General features: G+C 41.5%; 1 protein-coding gene and 2 long non-coding RNA genes across 4 annotated transcripts; 1 reads left to right on the top strand and 2 right to left on the bottom strand.

The window, feature by feature from the left end:
• The first annotated feature begins 1,138 nt into the window (after positions 1-1,138).
• Positions 1,139-23,831, top strand: GINM1 (glycosylated integral membrane protein 1). Of its 2 annotated transcripts, none has more exons than XM_040448918.1 (8): positions 1,139-1,320; positions 6,657-6,716; positions 6,888-6,984; positions 15,238-15,389; positions 15,936-16,092; positions 16,907-17,037; positions 18,625-18,788; positions 23,452-23,831. In XM_040448918.1, exons 1-8 carry the CDS (start codon positions 1,201-1,203, stop codon positions 23,561-23,563), a joined length of 993 nt encoding a protein of 330 aa, XP_040304852.1. In that variant the 5' UTR covers positions 1,139-1,200; the 3' UTR covers positions 23,564-23,831. The 2 variants fall into 2 exon arrangements, with proteins under 2 accessions (XP_040304852.1, XP_040304851.1); XM_040448917.1 differs by having other exon boundaries at positions 1,142-1,320; positions 16,904-17,037.
• On the bottom strand, positions 21,834-26,122 carry LOC121013333 (uncharacterized). The gene is made up of 2 exons (XR_005782641.1): positions 26,074-26,122; positions 21,834-22,025 (listed from the first exon to the last, which is right to left on the bottom strand). It is a non-coding gene; the product is annotated as an uncharacterized LOC121013333 (long non-coding RNA).
• On the bottom strand, positions 23,950-24,711 carry LOC121013332 (uncharacterized). Its single transcript, XR_005782640.1, has 2 exons — positions 24,534-24,711; positions 23,950-24,501 (listed from the first exon to the last, which is right to left on the bottom strand). It is a non-coding gene; the product is annotated as an uncharacterized LOC121013332 (long non-coding RNA).
• Positions 26,123-26,168: the final 46 nt, after the last annotated feature.

Raw genomic sequence — 26,168 nt, 5'->3', positions numbered from 1 at the left:
GTGAAAAACCCAGTGGTTGTAGTTGGACCCCAAGAGTGGGTGGGACTTCATTGCAGAAACCACTTGCAAGTTAATGTTGTTGCATATCTCATAGTAGGCAAGGAGTTAGTTGAATGACTTTGTAGTATACCACAAAGATTTTAAAATTTACCCCAGCTAGAAAAGCAGGCATGTGGAGAGGGTTTGATAAAAGAAGGGCTAAGAGAGAAAGAGGCTTGGGTTCTTTCCAAGTCAAACGTTTTACTTTAAAAAAAAAAAAAAAAGGCTAAATGTTTCTTGTTCTGCCTTGAATGGTAATATCTCCAAGTTCTTCTCAATATTCAAACCTATTAATCTGAAATGCCGACCTTCGTGGCACTCTGTTTTGGAGAGTTTCATAAAATATTTTTTAAGAATACGAAAGGGGGAAGACATCATCTTTATTTTATAAAGATTTTATAAGAAACTGACTAGAAAGGCCCCCAGAGCCCAGGTAGACTGGTTTCCTGCTGAGAATGTTGTTCCCATGAGGCCTAAAGTGATATGCTGAATGTTGAACATTTGATGTGTGGTTGATCCTCAACCTTGTCACAATAAATCACTTGGGGAACCTAACTACCAATGCCTGAGCAGCAGCCCTGACTAACGAAATCAGAAACTCGGGTGCACCGGAAGACCCCAGAGTCAGTAATTTTTAAAACTTTCCGGGCAATTCCCATGTGCAGCCAAGGGTGAGAACTACCGATTTAATAAAATTTCCCCTCTAAACGTGACATACTGTTTTTAATGTAGAACAGTCTTCACCTATATTACCATTATTTTTATTTTATATATGTAAACACATACACACAGGTATAGTTATGAGCATACCCATATATACTAGTCTTGCTAGAATATACTAATTTTAAAATAATAGCATCGAATATCTTTTCACTCCATTTGGATTAGTAGCTCCCTCCAACCCACACCTCCACTCTAATGACGAAATCGGACCTTCCCCCGCTTGACTCCGCCCCTCGACGTTTCGTGACGGTGCGCGTGCGCAGCCCGTTTTTTTTTCAGAGTCCCCGCCCACCGGTGCCGCGGGTTCCTTCCACGGGCCGGCTCGCTCCGGCCCCGCCTCTCAGAGTCCCGCCCCCCCAATAGCCTCGCCCCGTCCCCGCCCTTCGGGCTGGCTCGGCGCTCAGCTCCCGGCTGTCCACCGCAGCTGGCCTGTCCAAGATGGAGGGCTCTCCACCCGCGCCGTTTGCCCTCCGGCTGCTCCTGCTCGCGGCGCTGCCGGCCGCCGGGTGGCTGATGACCGTTACCCATGAGCTGCCCCTGCCGCCCCGAGCCCCGAAGGTAGGGCAGGGCGGGCGCGACTCGGCCGCTCCTCCGCCCGGACCCTCTGGCGAGGCGCGGGCCAGAGCCGTGGGATTGCGGCGTCCTCGTCGATGCCTCTTAAGACCGCCCGACTGGCCAGGGGCTGGGGTCCGGGCGCCCAAGAGAGTAGTGGGGAGAAGCCCCCAAGGAAATGGGGGCGGCCTGGGAGGAAGCGAGAGAGCGAAGAGGGCCCTTTAATGTGTGGTTAAGCCTTGTGCAGCGAAACTTAGGGATTCTTACAACAGCCCAACTGTTGCCAGCCTGAGGGGGTTTTGCCATCGAAAGTACCCGATCACAAGTGCTCTCAGCCTTTTGTAATGGCGCCTTCCTGGGGTAGAGCGGGCACTGGGGCAAGGCGGTGTTTCTGCCTTATGTGCACGGGAAATGTAGAAGTGGCGCGGTGAGGGAACAGGAACGATTCCAGGCCACCTGTCTGCCCCGGCGGGAAGGACTGCCTTCCCCCGGCGGGCAGGGCCCCGGGGTGCGCCTACGCCGGGTCGACGGGGCGGGAGGAGAAGGGCTGAAGACCCGACTCTTAACCTGACGTCGTCCCTTTGGTGGGTGTTAGGAGGAGTGGATCTTTGAGCGTGGCAGGACCGGCCGCACCAGCATCCCCTGGGAAACTGCTGGAAACGCACTAATCCGATGCTCTGGGAGTGAGGCCCAACAGTTTAAGTCAGCAAGACCCCCAGGTGAACCTGAGGCCAGCTAAAAGTTGGAGAACCGCTGCATCCTTGTACTAGAGGGTGGCTGGTTCTTCCGTTTTTGCCGGGGAGTCCTGCTGAATTAAACCAGTGTTTGCCATTCATCGATTGCATGTATGGTTGGGAAAAGTTTGAAGATTTTGAAATGAGAGTTTTCCCAAAATGAAAAGAAAGAATATAGGTATGCCTTTTCTTACTGGTCGGGACTTGAATACTCCACATCCACGGGTGACTTACACCATAAATGTCACTTAAAAAAAATTTTTTTTTAATGACATTACTCTCCCTGGGAACAAAAATAAAGAGCATATCTCAGTTTCAGTTCTGCTGGGGCCTTTCAAGAAGCCACAACAATGCAAGCCCTAAGAACCACTTGTATTTGAAATTGTATGTGGACCGGGGCGCCTGGGTGGCGCAGTCGGTTAAGCGTCCGACTTCAGCCAGGTCACGATCTCGCGGTCCGGGAGTTCGAGCCCCGCGTCAGGCTCTGGGCTGATGGCTCAGAGCCTGGAGCCTGTTTCCGATTCTGAGTCTCCCTCTCTCTCTGCCCGTCGCCCGTTCATGCTCTGTCTCTCTCTGTCCCAAAAGTAAATAAACGTTTGGAAAAAAAAACTTTTAAATAAAAAATTAAAAAAAAAAAAAAAAAGAAATTGTATGTGGACCACAGTTGGAACTGGTCAAAATGTGAATGTGATTGGCAAGCACCAAGAGACCAAGTACAAATGAAATGATTCCTGAAGTTCCAGTAATACATTATTTTCCAAATTTTAAAGACTCATCATAATCACTTGTAAACCCAAAAGACATTTAAGGCCCTATAGTTCGAGAAAAATGCATTTTGACTGCGAGCTGAAAGTACACTGCACTGTGGGCTTAGTGAATTCATCATTTCAGTTCTTCCTTTTTATGCCCGCCTTCCACTTTTGGAAAGTCCAGATCTATACTCAGAATGTCACAGATGAAAGAATGCTGAGCAGCGACAGGAAGAATCTCATTCCTTGGAAATGTTTATATGGGAAGCTGAAGCCTCTTGATCTAACTTCTTCAACATTGCATTGTGAAAATTTTCAAATGCACAGAACATTTGAAAGAATTTTACAGTGGTCACCACGTTAGATAAGTGCAGTCCCGTAGACCACTGTATAGTGATGGGGTTTCTCTGCTCTCTGCATTACAGTAGTCACAAGACTACTGTCAATGAGCGTTTGAAATGTGGCTGACCAGGATGATTGAGGAACTGAGTTTTAAAACTTTTAGTTAATTTAAATGTAAATAGCCACATGTGGTTAGTGGGTACCATATTGAATAGTGCAAACTTAGACTGCTATTAATGTTTCACTATACTTTATTATTTTTTTTAATGTTTGTTTATTTTGCAAGAGAAAGAGCACGTGCGTGCGGAGGAGAGGCAGAGAGAGAGGGAGACAATCCCAAGCGGGATATGCCCTGTTAGGGCACTGCCCGTCGCGGGTCTCAGTCCCACAAACTGTGAGATCATGACCTGAGCTGAAATCAAGAGTCCTGTGCTTAACCTACTGAGCCACCCAGGCCTCCCTTGATTTGCTTTATGACATATCTACTCATCTATTCATTTTTGTAGCCAACCTGATCTGAATGTAAGAAAACTGATTGAAGTGAGGAAAATTCTCTCTATAGCCCTTCAGTGGCTCAGATCTACCGGATTATAAGCATGTTCTGTTTTGTTTACATATGAGTTGTTGGAAGTTGAGGCTACCCAGGTTGTAAAATAATACAAATTTTTATAGTACGTTCTTCTAATATTAAAATAACTTAGTCACCAAAGAGAGACATCCAGAGGACACTTTTTAAAAGAAAAAAAAAATTTTTTAACGTTTATTTTTGAGACAGAGACAAAGTGTGAGCGGGGAAGGGGCGGAGAGAGAGGAAGACAGAATCCGAAGCAGGCTCCAGGCTCCAAGCTGTTAGCGTCAGAGCCGACACAGGGCTCAAACTCATGAACTGTGAGATCATGACCTGAGCTGAGCCAAAGTTGGACGCCCAACTGCCTGAGCCACCCAGGCGCCCCTGCACTTATTTTCTTATATGTGTAAATATTTATTTCATGTATTTCCCTCAGACTTAATTCATTTATTTTAAGCCTTAGGATGTCCTTAGGATGCCATTGTGTACCAGCTGGGCATCTTGTGAGTGAAGGAATTAGAGGAAGAATTGAAAATGGGTGGGTAGAACTTCAGTTCTGCCACCCACTTTTTAAGCATCCACCACCTTGACTCACAAGCTTGAACTTCCAGTTCAGTTAGAGGCTCTCAGGAAGAGCAAGAAATATGACCTATCTCTAAACTTGGGCCCAGGAGGTAGTAAGGGATTAGAATCTCTTCTGAAATGAGATCATTCAGGAAGACCAAAAAGCTTAATTGCCTTTGGTTCTCTGCAACATACAGCATGATCGTATCTGTTAGTTGTCTTTTACAAACCCCAGATTTTACTAGGCAGGTGATATATGTAAGTGCAGTAAATTACTAGTAATACACTGTATGTTCACTGCTGAAAGGCAGAAGCTATAAAAAGGTTTCTTAGAATACCATCATTGGAGGGTTTTCTCTGGGCTGTTAGAAGAAACAATAGTCCATAATCAACGGATCCTCTATTTTGAAAAGAATTCTTGGCTGGAATTAGGACGCCAAACAATATACCACCAGTTTGATGACTTACTGAGTGTTGGTTTGTTCTAAAGATGAATATATTGGTTCTAGCTCATGCTTAGTTCTAGATAAGGGTGGGCCAGGAGAAAGCCAGGCTGGTTCTGAAGTTTCATATGCCCCAATATAAGTTGGCAGGTATACCAGAGTGAGCCTAAATGTACGGTATAGGCTTTACATGTTAGAACCCTGTTCTTTGAGTAGAATCACCTCAACCTCATACAATCATTTCAGTTTTATTCTCTCATTTGTTGGAGATATATAAAGTATTGGAAGCAGTCACAGTGCCAAGAGATTCACTTGTATATTATTTTGTTTATGAACAATTTTCAAAGTTAAGAATACCCCCATGAAAAATATTTTTTATTCTAGAATAACAGCATCTGTGAAAAAAATTAGGGGAAGGATTTGTTTTACAAATGACAAATTGCAATTCCTTTGAGTATTGGTGAATATTTCTTAAAATATTGCTTTCTTCTCTATAGAAAGCATGTCATTAATAAACTTAAATATTTGGGGCACCTGGGTGGCTCAGTCAGTTGAGCATCTGACTTTTGATTTCGGCTCAGGTCATGATCTTGCAGTTAGTGAGTTCAAGCCCCATATCAGGCTCTTCACTGATGATGCAGAGCCTGCTTGGGATTCTCTCTCCCTCTCTGCTCGTTCTCTCTCTCTCTCTCTCTCTCTCTCTCTCTCTCTCTCTCAAAACAAATAAACTTTAAAAAATAAACTTGGGGCACCTGGGTGGCTCAGTAAGTTAAGCGTCTGACTTAGACTCAGGTCATGATGTCACAGTTCGTGAGTTCGAGCCCCACGTTGGGCTCTGTGCTGACAGCTTGGGGCCTGGATTCTGTGTTTCCCTCTCTCTCTGCCCCTCGCCCGCTTGCACTCTCTCTCTCTCTCAGAAATAAGTAAAAACATAAAAAATTAAAATATTTAAAAAATGAAAGTAAAGAAGCAAATACTTGAATAACTGCTTTTGAGCATGCCTTGAGAGGTACTAAAACTGATTTTGCACAGTACATACTTGTCCATTGGCACTAGGGGACACATTTCAGAAGAGTTAGAGCAGTTTTGTTTATGCAAATAAAAAAGTTGGAAACAATTCAAATGTCCATTGATAGTAGAACAAATAAGTAAATTGGTAATCATTTGATGGGCTTTTTATGCAGTACTGTAAATAAATGTCCACAGCTGCATGCATCAACAGTTGTAAATAAGAGAAGTTCCAGAAGAATACATATAAAATTGTTCCACTTACATAAAGCTCAGAAACAGGTGAAACTAAACAATATGTTGTTGAGAGAGAGAGAGAGAGAGAGAGAGAGAGAGAGAGACAGTAAAACTATAAAGAAAAGCAAAAGAGGCACCTGGGTGGCTCAGTCAGTACTCTTGATTTCTGCTCAGGTCATGGAGCCCTATGTCAGGCTCCATGTTCAGCACGGAGATTCTCTGTCTCCCTCTGCCCTCCTCCCCCACCTCTCGTGAGCTCGCTCTCCCTCTCATTCTCTCTCTAAAAAAAAAAAAAAGAGATTAATATGGAAGACAACCCAGGGATTCCTTCTGAGGATAAGGGAACGTGATAGAAAGGGGGTGACTTCTAAGGTGTGGACAGTATTCTAGTTTTTAACCTAGGTAGTAGGGATTTGAGTGTTAATCTTTTCTTTTAAACTTTACATTTGCATGTTATAGGCTGTTAAATGTGATATATTTCATAGTTGAGTGGAATAAATACAGATTATGAAAAGTTGGAATTGTGAATAAGGGCACAAAAAGTCCTGTGAAAAATGCTGGGTTTTACAAAATGTCGATGTTATAAGTGATTATACAATAAACATAATTGAAGGGAAAAGAAAAAGAACTGAGTTATTCCCATTCTGTGAAGTGCAATTTCACCTATCCAATTTATATATATATATATATTTTGCAGGACAGCCTCAGAATTAATGTAACTACCCTGAAAGATGATGGGGCTGTATCTACAGAACAGGTTTGTCTCCTTTTGATTATGATTTTAATATGTCACTTAGCTAAGTATTAGGCAGCCTATGTTATTTTTTGCCTACACATCTAGTTCAGTTAGATCATGTATTTTTTACATGAAGATTTTGTCATCATTTATAAACAATTGGAATTAATGTATATGCTGCTTTATTTTAAGGTTATTCTTAACATAACCTACGAGAGTGGACAGGTATATGTAAATGACTTGCCTGTCAATAGTGGTGTAACCCGAATAAGCTGTCAGACTTGGATAGGTGAGTACTACTAAATTATTTCCATAATTGTTCTGCTTTTAGTAATATTAGATTTGTGAAACACAGTTCTTTGACGTATTTCCATTTTAAATTAATAATATATGTCATTATTAGAGTATATAGTAATACTAATGTGTTTAAAATTCAAATCCTACTTTGTATTGGTTATTCTTGGCATATTCACATTTCTTTTTCGTGAGGTGGGCATTGATTGGAGCTGCATTTCTGGTAGGTTGATATCCATGTAAGGATGTGCAGGAAGTTCATAAGTGGAGATTTACAAGTAAGAGGCAAAATCTTGGAGGAGTGCTTATCACAGATATAAAAAGTAAAGAGAAAAATAATGTTGTTGGTCTGATGCTTTCCTTTTCTGTTTCTTCTGCCCTTAAGTCCAGATAACATTTTTCCTTTTAACCTTTTGAAATCTTGAGTTGTTCAAAGACAAGCAAATATGTTACATTGTACCATAGTGTTTGAAGGAAATAAAGAATATGAGAAATATGGATAGCATTACTACCTGTTTTAATATATGCATTTAGAGCAGTAAATTTTGGGGCGCCTGGGTGGCGCAGTCGGTTAAGCGTCCGACTTCAGCCAGGTCACGATCTCGCGGTCTGGGAGTTCGAGCCCCGCGTCGGGCTCTGGGCTGATGGCTCAGAGCCTGGAGCCTGTTTCCGATTCTGTGTCTCCCTCTCTCTCTGCCCCTCCCCCGTTCATGCTCTGTCTCTCTCTGTCCCAAAAATAAATAAATAAACGTTGAAAAAAAAAATTAGAGCAGTAAATTTTTCTCTAAACAATTGTATTCTGCACTTGATTTATCATGTACTTTGTCCGTGCAATTCGTAGTATTTTCAAATTATTTGTTGTGATATCCCCTTGTCCTGTGGTCCATTTAGAAGTTATAGTACTTAATTTCCAAACATTTTGGAACTTTTGTTTTTACTGTTTCCACCTCTATCATTAGAGGCATACTGTGTATAATTTTTTTTAATGTTTATTTGTTTATTTTTAGAGAGAGAAAGAGAGTGTGTGTGTATGCACGAGCAGCGCAGAAGGAGAGGAAGAGAGAGAACTCCAAGCAGGCTCCACGCTCAGCACGGAGCCCAATGTGGGGTCGATCTCACAAATCCTGAGATCATGATCTGAGCCAAAATCAAGAGCCTCAGTCAACTAAGCCACCCAGGCACCCCTATGCTGTGTATAATTTTAACCCTTTGAAATTAGAGACTTGCTTTGTGGCTTGGCAGATGGTCAGCGTTAGTAAATGGTGATGTCCATGTGTCCTTTAAAAGAAAGTACATCAGGGCACCTGGGGTGGCTCAGTCGGTTAAGCGTCCAACTTCGACTCAGTCGTGATCTCATGGTTCGTGAGTTTGAACTCTGTGTCAGGCTCACTGCGGGAGCCCACTTCACATCCTCTGTCCCCCCCTCTCTGCACCTCTCCTGCTTGCACACACGCTTTTCTGTCTCTCTCAAAAATAAATAAACGTTACAACATTAAAAAAAAAAAAGGAAGTACAGTACATAATTACTTGGATGTGATCTATATATGTCAGGTAAAATTTGGCTATTCATATTGTTCAATCTGTTATGGAATTGCTGAGTTTTTTGTTTGTTCGCTTGTTCTGTCATTTACTGAGAATGGTATGTTAAATCTCCACTATGTAGCTTTGTTGTCTCAGCTTTGTTAATTATTGCTTTTCTATATTTTGGCACAGTATTACTAAATTCATACAGATTTAGAACTGTTATGTCTTTCTTTAGATTGACTTTTTTATCATTATAATATGTTCTTTATCTCTAGTGACATTTTGGCTTTAAAATCAGCAGTACCTCTATTATTTTAACAATAATTGCTTTTTGGCCTGGTGGGTAGGAGGGAGGTGGATTGTTGTGTGGTATCTTTCCATTTTCTTTCAGTCTTTCTGGGTCCTTGTAATTAAGGTGAATCTCTTTTAAGCAGCATATATTGATTTTTTTTTTTTAATCAGTCTGTCAATTTGTCTTTTAATTGGGATTTTAATTTATTTACATTAATGTAATAACAAATATATTTGGATTTAAATCTTTCATCTTAATTACTTGTTTCCTATTTGTGTCCTACCTGTTTTTTGTTCCTTTTTCTTCTCCTTATGTCCTCTTCCGGGTTATTTATTTTTTGTTTCATCATTTCCCTCTTTCTTATTGGTTTTTATGTTATTTTACTATTCTTTTAATGGTTACCCTTGAAATCAACTAACTAGTATTTTTATCACTTCCCAAACAATACAAGAACCTTAGCACACATAAACTCCATTTATTCCCTTTCTGATTGATTTTGTGTTGTTATTGCCATACATTTTAACTCTTTGTGTTCTTTTTTTTTTTTTTTTTAAATTTTAGAGAAGAAGTGGGGAAGAGGGGCAGAGGGAGAGAAAGAGAGAATCTTAAACAGGCTCCAGGCTGAGCACAGAGCCTGACGTGGGGGCTCGATCCTGTGACTGTGGGATCATGGCCTGAGCCAAAATCAAGTGTCAGATGCTCAACCGACTGAGCCACCCAGGAGCTCCAACTCTTTATGTTCTTAAGCCCTAATATTATACAGCACACCCATAATTATGCAGCCTAACTGTTCTTATTATTTTGTGGAGTCCAGTACTCATTTATTTTTACCTTAATGGTTACCTTTTCCATCGCTCTTCATTCCTTATCTGTGTTCCTCTCTGAGGTCACTTTCCTCTTGCCTAAAAAATTCTCCTTAGGAGGGGATTAGGAAATCCCCTTAACACAGAGTTGTTAGCAGTGAATGATGTGAGCTATTGTTTGAAAACATCTTTACTTTGCCTTCATTTTAAGAGGATCTTTTTACTGGATGTGGAAATATAGGTTAGTTCTTCATAAGTTAGTGTTTTAAAGACTGAGTTCATGGTCTTCTTACTTCTGTAGTTTCTGTTGAGTCCGTGTCAGGCTCATTGCTCTCTTGTGGATAATATGGGTCTTTTCTGTTGTTGTCCTTGGTATTTTTTTCTGAGTCTTTGGTTTTCAGTAGTCTTACCGTAATGTGCCCAGGTGTGCAGACCTTTAATCTGTGACTTGATACCTTCTGTCAGTTTGGGAAAAATTTTTGGCCGTTATCTTTTCAACGAGTGCTACTTCTGCATCCCCTTTTTTATTCTCTTCTTGCTTCTTATTTACACATATGTGTGAAACTTTCACAAGGTTCCATATATATTTTACACTTTTTTTCTCTCTCCTTTTTTTCTTTTCATCCTCCTCGCACACAAATTCATCAGCTCTGTGTAATTGAGTTAATTTTGTTTACTAAACTTTACCTCTAGGATTTCCATTTATTTCCTTCCTTCCTTCCTTCCTTCCTTCCTTCCTTCTTCTTCATCTCCCACGTGGGCCCCGGATATGGGGCCACCTCTTTTTTTTTTTTTTAATTTTAATTTTTATTGTAATAGCTTAGACTGGTCTGGTGAAATTCTCCATTTTACCATAGCTTTTCTTGAACCTATTACTTTCAGTAACTTTATTTCTTTATTATTTTTTTTTCAACTTTTTTTTTTTATTTATTTTTGGGACAGAGAGAGACAGAGCATGAACGGGGGAGGGGCAGAGAGAGAGGGAGACACAGAATCGGAAACAGGCTCCAGGCTCTGAGCCATCAGCCCAGAGCCCGATGCGGGGCTCGAACTCACGGACCGCGAGATCATGCCTGGCTGAAGTCGGACGCTTAACTGACTGCGCCACCCAGGCGCCCCTATTATTTTTTTTTAAGTAGTCTCTTACGCCCAATGTGGGGCTCTAACACAACCCCAGGATCAGGTGTTGCATGCTCTACCGACTGAGCCAGCCAGGCACCCCTACTTTCAGTAACTTTGAAGTTCACGTCTGCTCAGTCTAATTTCTTGAGCCCCTCTAGATCTGTTTATTCCCCCCCCCCCTTTTTTTTTAAGGTTTATTTATTTATTTTGAGAGAGAGCGTGCCAGCAGGGGAGGGCAGAGAGAGAGGGAGACAGAGAATCCTCCCAAGTGGGCTCTGTGCAATACAGGACTCCATCTCACAAACTGTGAGACCATGACCAGAGCTGAAATCGAGAGTGGGATGCTTCACTGACTGAGCCCTCTAGATACCAGTTTTTTTCCTCTTGATGCTCCTCCAATAAGGAAAAGCTATAAAGGCTCTGGATAATATTATTTTACTCCAAAGAGGATTTACTTGAACCCCTGGCAGTCATGATAATAAGAGGCAGAGTACCTTAATTTTTAAATCGAGGATTAGACTGTTTGAAGGCTGGATTCTCATCTTTGCAAGGCTTAGTCTATTCCTCATTAACTGTTACTCCTCACACGTAGCTCATCATAGGTCCCAAGTGAGAACTTGGGGTGTTTCTGAGGGCCCTTTTGTGGGTCCCAAACTCCCTACTGTCTGGAGCCTGTCAGAAGTTCTGCTTAACTTCTCGGTGTCTTAGGTATATGCTCAGTTTCTCAACCAAGCCTGACTTACTAATCAGCAAACGTGTCAGTGGGGAAAACTGCACAGAATGTTGGCTTACTTCTGTGCCTCCCTTCTCTCTAAGATCTTGTCACAAGTCCTGGATACCTTTGTAGCCACAGTCTGTATTTTATGCCCCTCTATGTGAGACTGCCGACGTCTGCCTCTTTGCTTCTCTGTCATTGCTTTCTGTTGAGCTTTCCAGCTTCTCTACCTGTTCAGCTGGGCAATCAGCAAATGCCTTGTGGGGGTGCTGGCCGTCTTTTTCAAAGCTCTCTGGTGCCTCTGGACAGATTTGGGTTTTGAGTGTAGATGTGTGCGTTTATTTTATTTTATTTTTTAACGTTTCTTTATTTTTGAGAGAAAGAGTGCGCACACATGAGTTGGGGAGAGGTGGAGGGAGGGAGGGTGGGGACAGAGGACCCGAAGCGTGCTCCACGCTGACAGCAGTGAGCCCGAGGTGGGGCTCCAACTCATGCATCATGAGGTCATGACCTGAGCCAAAGTCAGACGCTCACTCAGTTGACTGAGCCACCCAGGTGCCCCTTGTGTTCTTTTTTGTGGTTGTTGTTACATCTTTTCTAGTAGCTCTCAGTGAGAAAGTTGGTGAACAACAAGCTAATTCCTCATAGCTAGGAAAAGAAGTGCTATCGCTGGCTTATATAATCATTCTGTTGCTGTTACATCCGTTACTGAATTTGCCATGGAGTGTGACCTGGCTGCTGTCTGTGTTGTAGCCACCTTCCTGGTCATCCAGTCATTGCACTGAGTTTTGTTGATAGCTGCAGTAAATGCCCATCTTATCAGTTGTAAGAATCTTCAAAACATTAAATACAGCCTCAACAAAAAGTCTTCTTTCCTTAAATTTTAAAAATAATTCTTCTTTGGTAGGTGTATTGGTTATCGCTGTGTAACAACTTAATCCTCAACTTAGTAGCTAGTGACAGTATCATCTCATGGTTCCTGTAAGTCAGGAATCCAAGCCTGGCTTAGCTGGGACCTCTGGCTTTGTCCTAAAGACGCAGTCATCTCAGGGCTCCACTGGGGAAGATCTGCTTGCTAGCTCCTCCCGGGTGTTGACAGGACTTAGTTCTTGTGAATTGTCACACTGAGGCCTCAGTTCCTCACAAGAGGTTGGCTGGAGGGCTCCCTCATTCCCTTGCCACGTGGACCTCTGTAGGGCATCTCGCAACATGGCGGCTGGCTTTATCGGTGAGAGGACAAGGGAGACTGTCAGCAAGAGAGTACTAGCAAGACAGAAGTCCTAGCCTTATAATCCAACCATAGATGTGCCATTCCATCACTTTTACTGTGTTCTGTCTGTTAGAAACGGGTCACTGGGTCCAGCCCACACTTAGCAAGAGGGAATTACCCAAGGACGTGAATTATCAGGGTCAAGGGTCAGTGAGAGCCGTTTTTGGAAGCTGCCTACCACAGTAGGGAAAGTCAGAATATCAAGGGCTTTTGTTGTTTTTAATTTAATTTTATCCTGCAGCAGACTTACCAGACTGGGGACTGAAGAATCACCACTCTGATGTATTTATAAGACCGCATTTTCTCAACCATTGACTCTCTTGTGCCCCAGAGCGCCAGCCTTTGGATGTACAGATAGGCTGACAGGGAGCCTACTGTTCTGTGAGCAAGACCGATGGGCAAGCAGGGAAAACACTGAGATGGACCACAAGAGCAGGGAAGTTTTACAGTTAGGAGCCTTAGAGGATACGAGGGAGGATAGGCAGACCAGAGAGAGGGGGAGCAGCGAGTGCCCCCATAAGGAGCCTGAAGAAGGACCATTCAGAGAACTACCAAAAAAGTCACAGGTTGCCACTGAAGGCATTTGAGCAAGGGAGGCTGCGTAATCAAAACTCTGTTACAGAAGATTAATCTGGCGCTGTTGTGTGAATGGTTTAAAGGGGGAGAGATTAAAGAAGCAAGTAGTTCAGTAACTATTATAACAGTAAGTAGTTCATGAACTACATATTGGTTGGGTAGGGAGGGAGGGATGGAAAGGACAAATATAAGAGAATCTGGACCCGGAATGGCCTGAAAGAAGCAACTAACTGGATGCAGGGAATGAGGGTGAAGAAATCAAATGTAACCTGGTAACTTTTGTCTTTGCTGGTTTGGAGAAGGGTGAGTTTATTCACAGAAACAGCAAAGTCTAGGAGGACCAGTTTTGTGAACACTTGGGCTGAACTAAAAGGTTAGGTCACTTGGTTCTCAATGGAAATGTCTGTAGCTATTTAAAAAGTTAGAAATGTTAGTCTGTGCCTTCCAGAGATTTTGATGTGTTGAGATTGGGGAGAGGCTCTGGCGTCTGTACTGTTTTCTAGTTGATTCTGATGCAGAGTTAGGATTTAGAACCACTTGACCAGGTATTTGAACAGTATTGATAACTTATGATGGCATATTTATTTTAAATTATGTATTTATAACTCCGGATGGAATCACTACTGAACAAAAGCCATAGAACAATAAACTTAATGCATTCTGTCAAGGAACGTTGCCTAGTCCAGGAGACAGGCTGATAAGCTAAGAGCTACACTGCAAGAAAGTTAGTGCTTTCAAAAAAAAAGAAAAAAAAAAGGCATGAGGGGCACTTGGGTGGCTCAGTTGGTTGAGCGTCTGACTTTGGCTCAGGTCATGATCTCATGGTTTGTGAGTCTGAGCCTCGCATCAGGCTCAGTGCTGATGGTGCAGAGCCTGCTTTGGATTCTCGGTCTCCCTCTCTCTATGCCCCTCGCCCCGCAGGTGCACCCATGTACATGCACTCTTTCTCTCAAAAATAAACATTAAAAAAATTAAAAAGAAAAAAACAGGCACGAACTCAGCAATGTAGGGATATAGTAGCTAGAACTACCTAAGTAGGAGTTTATTAAAAACGGATGAGGAGAGAGGGAATAGTAGAGAACATTCCAGATAAAGGGAATAGCCCTGTACAGGCACTGAATCAATTTAAACAGCTGGGTTTGCATGTAGACTATCCATCTTGGTTCCTGTTTTGTCTAACAGTCCTCATACAGTAACATTTGAGGGATCAACAGTTGAACAACTCAGTGCTCCTTTTGCACTAGTTTCATGGATTTATATGGATTTCTCATTTTCTGTAGTGTTTTCTGCCTTAATAGGATATCTGCTGGTTCTGTAGACCAGCTGCAGTGGTCACACCACACCTCCACTGGTGTGGGCTGGGGGGCTCTTAGCTAGAGGGGAGTATAGCCAGTAGCTAATCCTACCCCATCGTCCACGGGTGGAGAGTAGTTACAGGGCTTTCCTATCCTCCTCCCCATTCCTGCCCTTCCCGGTAGCAACAGGTCACTTACTGGAGAAAGAATTGAGAAAAAAACTCGGTGTCTTTACTGCTTTAGGCCCCTTATATCCCTGGGTTTTGTGAATGAGTGAATGGATGAATGGATATACTTCCCTTACTAAGACATGGGATTGGCTGTGTCTTCTGACCTGCTTTGTAAGTAGTTACGTCTTATTCATTCCTCCTTGACAAACTCTGTAAAAGAATAGGAGTGATGTTGCTAGTGTAGTGGTCTAAAGACCACCAAGCACTTTTCCCTTTTCCAATGACTGTAAACATGGTGAGGATTTGCCAAGTTGTCTTTGTTCTCATAAATTCTATAACATCAGTGAAGTCGGAGATGAAGAAAGGCAAAGAAACGGTTATCCAACTGCCTGTTCCCCGTAAATGTCATCAAAATAATCAAATTCAGTAACAGGTTTGGTGGCATTTTTGTTCAAAGCTGTGACTACTTTTTTTTATATAGTGAAGAATGAAAAGCTGGAAAATTTGGAGGAAAAAGAATATTTTGGAATTGTCAGTGTAAGGATTTTAGTTCATGAGTGGCCTATGACGTCTGGTTCCAGTTTGCAACTAATTGTCATTCAAGAAGAGGTAGTAGAGATCGATGGAAAACAAGTAAGACAGTCCGATTCTTAATTGGGAATTAAATTGTAAAGATTTGTGCTAGGTATTATACCTGTGTTCCATTACTTTATTACTTATATCTGACTTGAGAAGGAAGAATGGTACCCTAATGTTGCCTGTAGCCAATCGTTTAGAAGTTTCTTTTACTTGGTTTAGCATTTGTTCAGCATCTGAAGTATTAATTTTTTTTAACAAACTGAACATATTTGTACATATTTATGTCACTTTAAGATATTATAAACATTAGTAAACAGAAAGGTAAATGAAAAGATTGAATTTGGTTCATGGCTCTGCTGCCTTTTCCTCTGGCTAAGTCTAAGTAAATGAAACACAATGGGGAGCAAGGTTGTAATTCTGAGTGCTCACTCAGATTAAAGCTGCTAATTAAATGCCTGAAAGTGAGGGGAATACAGAGGGATTGTGAACAGGGTAAGCTTTTTAGTTAAAGAGATCAAGGAGGAAAAGTTAGCTTTAGATGCTTACGGGGTTGTGCCATTATTTAAAATGAAGAGTAACTGTTTATGTTTTCTTTCATAGGCTCAACAAAAGGATGTTACTGAAATTGATATTTTAGTTAAGAACCAGGGAATACTCAGACATTCAAGCTATATCCTACCTTTGGAGGAAAGCATGCTGTATTCTCTTTCCCGAGACAGTGACATTTTATTTACCCTTCCTAACCTCTCCAAAAAAGGTACTTTAAAAGACTGTTACTTAAAGCATTAAGGAAATTAATTTTTTAGTGGGTAGCTTTTGAATTGTAGTTAATATGTTTGGAAGTAGGCTTCTTTCAGAAATGTTTTATAACACCTATTACTTTTATGTCCCTTTAAAAACGTTGGAATCTATTTTGGGTCTTAATAGAAAGTGATGAAAAAAAAAGTGATCAGTGATGACTGCTTAGCGACACTTTGTGGTAATTATCTACTCTTACTCTGGGCAGTCATCATAAAATACACAATAAGAAAATTGGTTATGGGGCACCTGGGTGGCTCAGTTGGTTAAGCATCCGACTCTTGGTTTTGGCTCAGGTCATGATCTCACAGTTTGTGAGTTCGAACACCATGTTGACCTCTGCATTGACAGCATGGAGCCTGCTTGGGATTCTCTCTCCCTCTCTCTCTCTCTCTGTCCCTCTTCCACTTGTGCGCTCACTCTCTCTCTCTCTCTCTCAAAATAAATAAACATTTTTTTTAAAAAAAAAAAATACTGTTTAGGTTCATTTAGAGAAAGAAGTATTCATTCTTCCCATTGAAACATGGAACTTTTTGGAGATTGACCTTCTGCATAATAGAATTGTAACTAGAATAGCTCCTTGTAACTGTTTTAGTTTATGGCTCCTGTGCAGCATTTAAATCTGAACATTCAAGTGTCATTTTTTTTTCTCCCAAGGCAAAATACATACTCTTAGTGTCCTACATATTTTTGAAATAGTAATGTTAGAACTATTAGGAGAGACACCAGCATGCACCTAGCGTTTTGGTAACTTGGCTCTTCCTCCTCAGTAGAAAGTGTTAGTTCATTGCAGACCACCAGCCAGTATCTTATCAGGAATGTGGAAACCACCGTAGATGAAGATGCTTTACCGGGCAAGTTACCTGAAACTCCTCTCAGGGCAGAGCCTCCATCTACGTATAAGGTAGGTATTTGGGGTTCTCTTTATATTACAAGCATTTTTGGAAGAAGATAGCCTTGCAAAGGAGGTGGAAACCATGAGGATTGGAAGTATGAAACATTGCTAATAATGGGCTCATGGTTATTTTATTTTTTGGTATTCCTGTTTTAAGTTTCATTTAACAATATAGTTACATGATTATGAAGTCATTGGATTTCACTTTGGGGGGGAGTTTTCACATCCAGAGTCATTCCCATATTCTCATTTATTCTGTGACTGCCACCTCACGCGCACGTACGCACGTACACACGTGGTGCCCTCAGGATCTTGAATGGTGACCGAACACACTTGGTTCAGAGTGTCCTCCAGGAGTCAGGTGGCATAGGTCTGAATCTTGGTTCTGCTCCTGACGAGTTGTGTGATCTTGGACAAGTTCCTGGTCTCTCTAACCCCACTGTATCTGTACAATGGGACACCTCCTTTAATCTGTAGAACCATGCAGTCGTTAACCAAGATTAGATAAACTGGGTACAAACACAAGAGTGTATTTGTACTTATTAAGTATTCCTGTATTACCGATGACATTATACAACTGCCTGGGAATGTACGCACGGTTCAGACCGAGTATCTGGACTTCTCCAGATGTGTGAGCTAGGTGTCTTAGTCAAAATAATTTCTACTTAAGTGAGCAAGATCTGTTGTTAGTCTCAAAGGATTCCAGAGACTTCTTTGAAGTTTCCGCTGAAGGTTGAGATTGCTTATTTGGGGTTGCTGGGAAAGTCAGGTCACTTTTTACTGCCCGCATGCCAGCACCCTGACCCTGTGTACCTGCCTTCCTCAGAGTGAGGCAGCCCGCACCATCCACGCGCACGTTGGTGTCGACTCTGACTCTAAGCAGAGTCACTGTTTTTGTGCACGGTGAACTCCCCACGTGGGCCAAAGACTACTGACATGTTTGTCTTTCTTCCTGCTCTTGTCCTCCAAGTATTAGGAACACATCATTGCCTCTGGTCTGTTTTGCATAGACTAACCAAACCTCTTACCATTTAGCAATTACTTACACTGAATTTATATACAATAGTATAAACAATCGTAAAAAATAATAAAATAACATTCCTGTGCCGTATTACTAGAACATAATTTTAAAAACTGTAAACAACTTTATCAAGATACATTTTAAAATAAAATGCACCGATTTAAAACATACAGTTAAGGGGCGCCTGGGTGGCTCAGTCGGTTGAGCGTCCGACTTCAGCTCAGGTCATGATCTCGCGGTCTGTGAGTTCGAGCCCCGCATCGGGCTCTGTGCTGACAGCTCAGAGCCTGGAACCTGTTTCAGATTCTGTGTCTCCCTCTCTCTCTCTGACCCTCCCCCATTCATGCTCTGTCTCTCTGTCTCAAAAATAAATAAATGTTAAAAAAATTTTATTAAAAAATAAATAAATAAATAAACATACAGTTAAATAAGTTTTGATAAAGGTAGATGTCCATATAACCAGCATCACAATCAAAATACAGAATTTTATCATCACCCTAAACTGGAACATAATTTTTAAAGTTTCATAGAGATCAGATGATACTTGGCTTATCTAATCAAAACTTCTTTTTTAGGTGATGTGTCAGTGGATGGAGAAGTTCAGAAAAGATCTGTGTAGATTCTGGAGCAGTGTTTTTCCAGTGTTTTTTATGTTTCTGAACGTCATGGTGGTTGGAATTCTAGGAGCAGCTGTGGTAATAACCATCTTAAAGGTGCTTTTCCCAGTTTGTGAATACAAGTAAGTATTTCTTATTTTGAAACAACATTAGTATTTTTACTAATTAAAAAGCAAGTTGTATTACTTACTGTTTTTTAAAGTAGAAAATACAAATATATGGATGACTATAAGACAGGTGGGAGGGAAAATAATGTCGGCTTTTTTTAGCTCGTCTTCCAACTGTAGCAAAATTAAGACGCTTGTTGGATATCTGTTGTGAACAAGACACTGGTCTTGGGGATTCAGACGTGAATAAGACAGCTACTCCCTAAGGACTTAGTCTGGGAGAGAAAGGGAGCCTGTATCCTAATGGGAAATGCAGTGTTCGGTGAATAAATGAAACGCGGGCCTCACTATGTGCTTTCTACCTCAAAGTATCAATCTAAAACGATGTGGATTTTAGAACACTAGCAAGGTATTTGGTGCGGCATTGCTTGTAACAGCAAGCAGAAGAGGAAAGCTCCGAGCCGTTTACCTGCAGGGGCTAAACTAACTACTGGTTTACGCGCGCAATGGGATTCTGTGCAGCTGAGATGCGAAAAGTCCAAAATCTATTAGGTGGGGAAAAACATTGCGTAACAGTATGGTTTCATTTGGGTAAAACAGAAGTATTATGTTTGTATGTATATAAGTGCAAAGAACATTTCTGGGATGACAAAGTGATCTCTAGTGAGTGGGAATGAGAGCAGGGGCAGAGAGACGGACTTTCACTTCTTCCCTTTCTGTACAGCTTGATTTTTTTAACCTTAGGAAATTATTTCAGGGGCGCCTGGGTGGCGCAGTCGGTTAAGCGTCCGACTTCAGCCAGGTCACGATCTCGCGGTCCGTGAGTTCGAGCCCCGCGTCAGGCTCTAGGCTGATGGCTCAGAGCCTGGAGCCTGTTTCCGATTCTGTGTCTCCCTCTCTCTCTGCCCCTCCCCCGTTCATGCTCTGTCTCTCTCTGTGTCAAAAATAAATAAACGTTGAAAAAAAATTAAAAAAAAAAAAAAAAGAAATTATTTTATAAATTTAAAAGTGAATTTGTTGTTAGCAGTTTTACAAGTTAAACAGTCAGGGTCTCCTGGCTGGTTCAGTCGGTTGGAGCATGCAACTCTTGATTTTGAGGTGAGTTGGAGCCCCACGTTGGGGGGGGAGAGTTTACTTAAATAAAAAAAAGAAAGAAAGAAAAATAAGTTAAATAGTCATTTTAGTCATCTTAGTAGAAGTAAATCTCAGTAGACTAGAGATGACCACAATTTTTGGCTTAAATTATATTGTACTATGTTGGAAAGCCCATAGGATTTACAGAAAAAAAGACCCAATTTAAACATTCACTTCTCCACTTGCTTGTCGTTAAGGTCTTCAAAGCTACCATTTCTTTATGTGTAACATTGAACTAATGCCTCCCTTAAAAGGGTTGCTAAAAGGCCATATTGCAAGCAAAGTGCCTGCAGAGTAAAGAAATATTAGTACCCCTCCCACCTTTTCGTTTGGTTTCCCCTGAAGAATTCACATTTCCCATTTCTTTCTAAAACTGAAAATTCTGGAACTTAGTGGTTTCTTTCTATTTCCTTTGACTGCCAGGAACCTCAGGACTTTTTTCAAATTTTATTGTGCAAACCTGCATAGAAAACTGTGTTGCAGGGTTTTTTTTTATTGTTCTTTTACCAAATGTTTTGTTATGGGCTTCTCTGTGGGAAAGACAAAATGTAAATTAAAAACCAGATTTGCAGTATACTGGGTTTTTTTTAAAGTTTATTTATTTGGAGAGAGAGAATCCCAAGCACACTCTGCACTGTCATCACAGAGCCTGACATGGGGCTCGAACTCACCAATGTGAGATCATTTCCTGAGCCAAAACCAAGGAGACACTCAACTGACTGAGCCGCCCAGGCACCCCTGAAGTGGACTTTTTATCAATGGCAGTTGTACTAAGGTAGTTTCTAGTAGTAAAAGATTTCATCAATGCAGAAATACAGAGAGCAGTTAAAATACCTCTGCTTTTCCCTGTTCTTTAATTCTTGTAACTAGGGGGAATCACTGTTAACTTTTAGGGTGTGCATCTTTTATCCAAATTCTGTGTATTGATGTAAACATATGCTAAGGTAATTATAATTGTTTATTATCCTAGACAGAGGTTCCTAAACTTTCTTATTACATAGCACTCTTAGTGTGCCAGTAACTTTTCCCGGTGCCCCTATCTAGGCCAGAAGAAAACTCTAAAAATTTTTATTTAATTCTTAATTTACATACACACATGTGCATGTATGTAATTCTTAACTTACATTTTCAAATGGGATGTATGCGCCTATAGGACGCTGCACAAAACTCTTAGATTGGACACTGCCACCCTATTTCCTGTTCAACACTAGCTTTTGTACAGTATTTGTTTTTTATCATAATAACTGCCAAAGTCCAACTGGGCAAAGATCTGACGGCATTGAAAGGACAGTGTAGTACAATCTAATGTTGGAACTGTGAACTCCCTCAAAATGAAATCGTGAGACTGTGTAATAGTCTGCAGTGCCGCCCCAGCATTCCCTTTGCATCTGGGAACGTGGGCTTAAGGTCTTTTCCTGTCCACACTTAGATATGCTTCTTGATTCTCCTTATGGCTGCACAGTGTTTTACAGTGTGGATATGCCATAACTTAACCATTCCTCCACTAGACCCTCCAGGAACTTCCAAGTTCATGTTATTTCCAGTAACGCCCTAGTGTACATCTTAAATGTACATCTATCTCTTTGCACGTGTGTATTGAATGTAGAATAGATTCCTCAAAGTGAATTTACTGGGTCAAAGAATGTATGTATTTAATATCTTGCCAACACTTGACGGCAATGTTTTGTTTTTGCCACTGGGGACAAAAATATAATCTCATTTTAATTAATTCGCATTTTCTTCTTACTAGCATCCTTGCGAGCCCAGGTCTGGCTGAGTCTAGCATCTCTGTGACAGCTGGCTGGCTCTTTCTCCTGTGACATGCCTGTTCATAGCCTTTGTCCATTTTTCAGTTGTGTTGCCTTTTGTAATCATTAGTATATTGGAGCTCCTTTGTTTGTTATACACACATAGTATCTCTTCCATTTTTTTTTTTTTTTAATCCCAGACTGCAATTTGTCTTTTGCTCTCAATTCTAGTATCATACAAGAATTTTAAATTTGGGGGCTCCTGGGTGGCTCAATCAGTTAAGTGTCTGATTCTTGATCTCAGCTCAGGTCTTAATCTCGGGGTCGTGAGCTGAAGCCCGATCGGGCTCTGCCCTGGGTGTAAAGCCTCCTTAGAAAAAAAAGAAAAAGAAAAAAGTTTAAGTTTGGGGTTAGAGCAAAGTCCTTTGTGGCTTTTAAGGGCTTTAAATTTTTCTTAAGTAGACCTTTTCCCTTCTTAAAATTATTTAAGTGTCATCTTCAAACTCTTTTTACCAGCACTTGTGTATAGATGAGGCCAGAATTCTGATTTTTTGTTTTCCAGAGAGGCTACTGTTCCAGCTATAATTTTCCCACTGAATCGGAATGTTACCTTATTATGAACTAAATTCCTGCACATATTAGCCTTATTTCTCCTGCTTGCCAAGCACTGTGCCAGCGGCAGAGTTCTGATTCCTATACTGCATTAATAAAACCAGCAACAGGGGCGCCTGGGTGGATCAGTCAGTTGAGCGTCCGACTTCAGCCCGGGTCACGATCTCGCGGTCTGGGAGTTCGAGCCCCGCGTCAGGCTCTGGGCTGATGGCTCGGAGCCTGGAGCCTGTTTCCGATTCTGTGTCTCCCTCTCTCTCTGCCCCTCCCCCGTTCATGCTCTGTCTCTCTCTGTCTCAAGAATAAATAAACGTTAAAAAAAAAATTTTTTTTTAAATAAAAAAAAATAAAAAATAAAACCAGCAACCGTCTCTTCCCCCCATTGTTCTTTTTAAAAAAATTGTTACAACTATTCTTGCAGTTTCTCCCTCGTGAACTTTTAGAATCAGCTTGATGAGTTCCAAAAATAACTAACTTCAGTTGCCATCTCAATTAGGATAACACTGAACTTGCAAAAGAGGTCTTGGATACAATCCAGAGATCTCCTCCCTGGTCAGGTACTTTGGGGAAAAAAGGGAAAATGCTGTCTAAATATCTAAGGTTGCAGGGCGCCTGGGTGGCTCAGTCAGTCGAGCGTCCGACTTCGGCTCAGGTCATGATCTTGCAGTTTGTGAGTTCAAGCCCTGCGCTGGGCTCTGTGCTGACGCCTCGGAGCCTGGAGCCTGCTTCGGATTCTGTGTCTCCCTCTCTCTCTGCCCCTCCCCCACTCACACTGTGTCTCTCTCTCCTTCAGAAACAAATAAACATTAAAAAATATCTATCTATCTATCTATCTATCTATCTAAGGTTGCATCCCAGTGGTGAGTACCAGTTAGAAAGCTGCTTGGGCCTGGTCTTTTAGACCAACTTGTGCAAATCTGGGCTTCTGTCTGCCTTGGAGATCTGTACTTACCCAGTCCTTTCCCTACTTACAGTGTAAGTAAGGAACTTCCTCTTACACCTTCTGTTCGCTCAGCTTGGTTAAAGCAAACTTTGGACTCAGAGCTTGTCCTACTATTATAAACTAAGTAAAATGAAGCAAAAGCACTTAACCCCAGGGTATATATTTCATTATAACCTTAAAGTAGGCCTTTCTTACTACCAAACTGTAGACGGGGAAATGTTTAATTTTGATTTTTATATTTCAGAGGAATTCTTCAATTGGATAAAGCAAATGTTATACCTGTGACAGCTATCAACTTATTTCCAGATGATACTGAGAAAAGAGCAAAAAACCCTGAAGATAAAACATGTGTTTAAATCAAATCGTGGACTCTGAATTAGTCTTTTGGCTCTAAATTTGCCACTGGAATAGAATTTTCTTTAAATCATTAAGAATCAGTTTATACACCAGGGAAATTGCTAAACTCCTAAAACTGCCTAAAACTTGACCTTTAAAGTGACAAGTTAAAGTTCACCTTAGTCTATAACAGGGCTGGCTATTCAGATGATGAATTGTTAAGAAAAACCTAAATGAAGCGGAAGAGAAGACGTGAAGAAACTTCCAAATTACAAAAAAAAAAAAAAAGGGAGCAAGACGAAATGCCATGTGCCAATACTTTTCAAGGTGCCTTTGTAAAGGAAATTATATCCACTTAATTACTATAATATATGAGACTTTATGAAAAGCACTTTATGAAATTCTAATTTAAAAGCTCAAGATTTAACACTTATTTTTTTATTCAGTAAAATGTGCCTTTATATTAAGTATGTGGCTCAGTATAAAATCACTGAAGTGTATCATGATTTGACTGTATCCTGTACCAAGACTACTTAAACCTTGAATGCACAAGGATTTAAAAATCGTAGTGACATGTTCTCTAAAATAAACTTTTTTTGAGGAAAACAGTATAGAGTTTTGGTATAAAAACACCTCCCAGGCAAGAATTACTTCTTTGTAAGAGCTCCTTTCACACACTGGCTGAGACCAAGGCTCAAGTCAATTAATGAGTCCATCAGTATCCTGGAATTAGAGCCCTTGCTCTTGTCGTCCTTAGTGCCGTTTACCCTTCAACAGTGTTTGGTCTCTTTTTAAAAAAACTTCTCTCATATTGACATCTATTTTATAATGTCTAGGATATATATAATACCTTTACTCCATGTGCTCGATGTTTTCTATTGTGTTTTATTATCTTTTATTGCAACCCATGATTTTAAACACTTTGTTCAAGAAAGTAGTGACTGGCTTTTAAAACCACCTTAGGGAAGAGGGGGTAAAAAATAAAACCACCTTAGATTTAGGCTGAATAGATACGTATGAGTGGGGGAAAGATGACAGGTGGCAGAGTGAAGGAGTGAGGTTTCATTTTTGCCTAGCTGGTTTTAATAAGGACTAACAGCCCTGTGAAATACACTTTCACCATGTTACAGAAGAATAAGTGATAGCATGCAATTTAAATTTAGTTTGATCCTAAAGTCACCCAGCTTATAGTAACTCTTTATGTCCTTCCTCAGAGTTGCTAGAAATTACCAGCTCTACCTCCAGTGCATCCATTAAGCATGATGCTTATAGACTCTAGTTAAGGAGAACAATGTAGGAGGCTATGTGGCCAATTGGAGAGTGTAGGCTTTGCAGTTAGCAGAGCCCTCTCCTGCCTTGCCTCCTTACCAGTGACACCTGGGACCATGGTGTGACAGTCTTTTTTTTTTTTTTTTTTTTTTTTTGAGAGAGAGAGAAAGCACAAGCGGGGAAGGGGCAGAGAGAGAGAGGGAGACACAGAATCCGAAGCAGGCTCCAGGCTCTGAGCTGTCAGCACAGAGCCCGATGCAGGGCTTGAACTCACAAACTGCGAGATCATGACCTGAGCTGAAGTGGGACCCCTAACCGAATGATCCACCCAGGCACCGCAGCACTCAGTCTCTTTGAGGCTCTGTTTTCTATGGTTGAGATGATACAATAAGTTGTCTTTTACAGAGTAATCCTTGCGGTGTCTGGGTGGCTCAGTTGGTTTTGTGTCCCACTCCTGATTTTGGCTCAGGTCACGATCTCACGGTTCGTGAGTTCAAGCCCTGCATCCGGCTCTGCACTGGCAGCTAGGAGCCTGCTTGGGATTCTCTCTCTCTCTGCCCATCCCCTTCTGTCTGTCTGTCTCTCTCAAAATAAATAAACATTTTAAAAAAGTAATCTTAAATGAGTATCTTAGGTAAGATTGTATGCCATTAATTTTTGTTTCATTTATTAACTTATAGTTGCACCATCAACTGTTACTTTAAAAAAAAAAAAAAAGTGTTTATTTTGAAAGAAAGAGAGAGAGGGAGGGAGAGAGACAATCCCAAGCAGGATCCATGCCACCAACACAGAGCCCAGCTCGGGGCTCAGTCCTGCCAACTGCGACATCATGGCCTGAGCCAAAACCAAGAGTCAGACTTTAACCCACTGAGCCACCCAAGTGCCCCCATTAACTGTTATTTTAATTATGCACAGTATCCATGAGTGAATGGGTTAATGAGTCATTTATTAGGGTACCGTGAGCAGCGTAAGCTTACGAGAATTTACTTGCCTACAGGGCAGCTCATAGGTAGGCGGAATAAAGTCAAGCAAGAGTGTACACGGGGCGCCTGGGTGGCTCAGGTGGTTAAGCGTCCAACTCTTGATTTCTGCTCAGGTCATGATCTCACGGTTTGTGGGATGGAGCCTTGTGTCGGGCCCTGCAGTGACAGTGCGGAGCCTGCTGGGGATTCTGTTTTCCTGTCTCTCTGCCCCTACCCTACCCCCCTCTCACACACTGTCTCTCTCAAAAGTAAATAAAAACATTGAAAGCAAGGGGCACCTGGGTGGCTCGGTCAGTTGGGCGTCTGACTTCGGCTCAGGGCATGATCTCATGGTTTGTGAGTTCGGGCCCCGCACTGGGCTCTGTGCTGACAG

Source organism: Herpailurus yagouaroundi, unplaced genomic scaffold (assembly GCF_014898765.1).
Source record: "Herpailurus yagouaroundi ecotype Mexico unplaced genomic scaffold, PumYag 198, whole genome shotgun sequence".
Lineage (NCBI taxonomy): Eukaryota > Metazoa > Chordata > Mammalia > Carnivora > Felidae > Herpailurus > Herpailurus yagouaroundi.
This window is presented reverse-complemented; position numbering and strand designations above follow the sequence as displayed.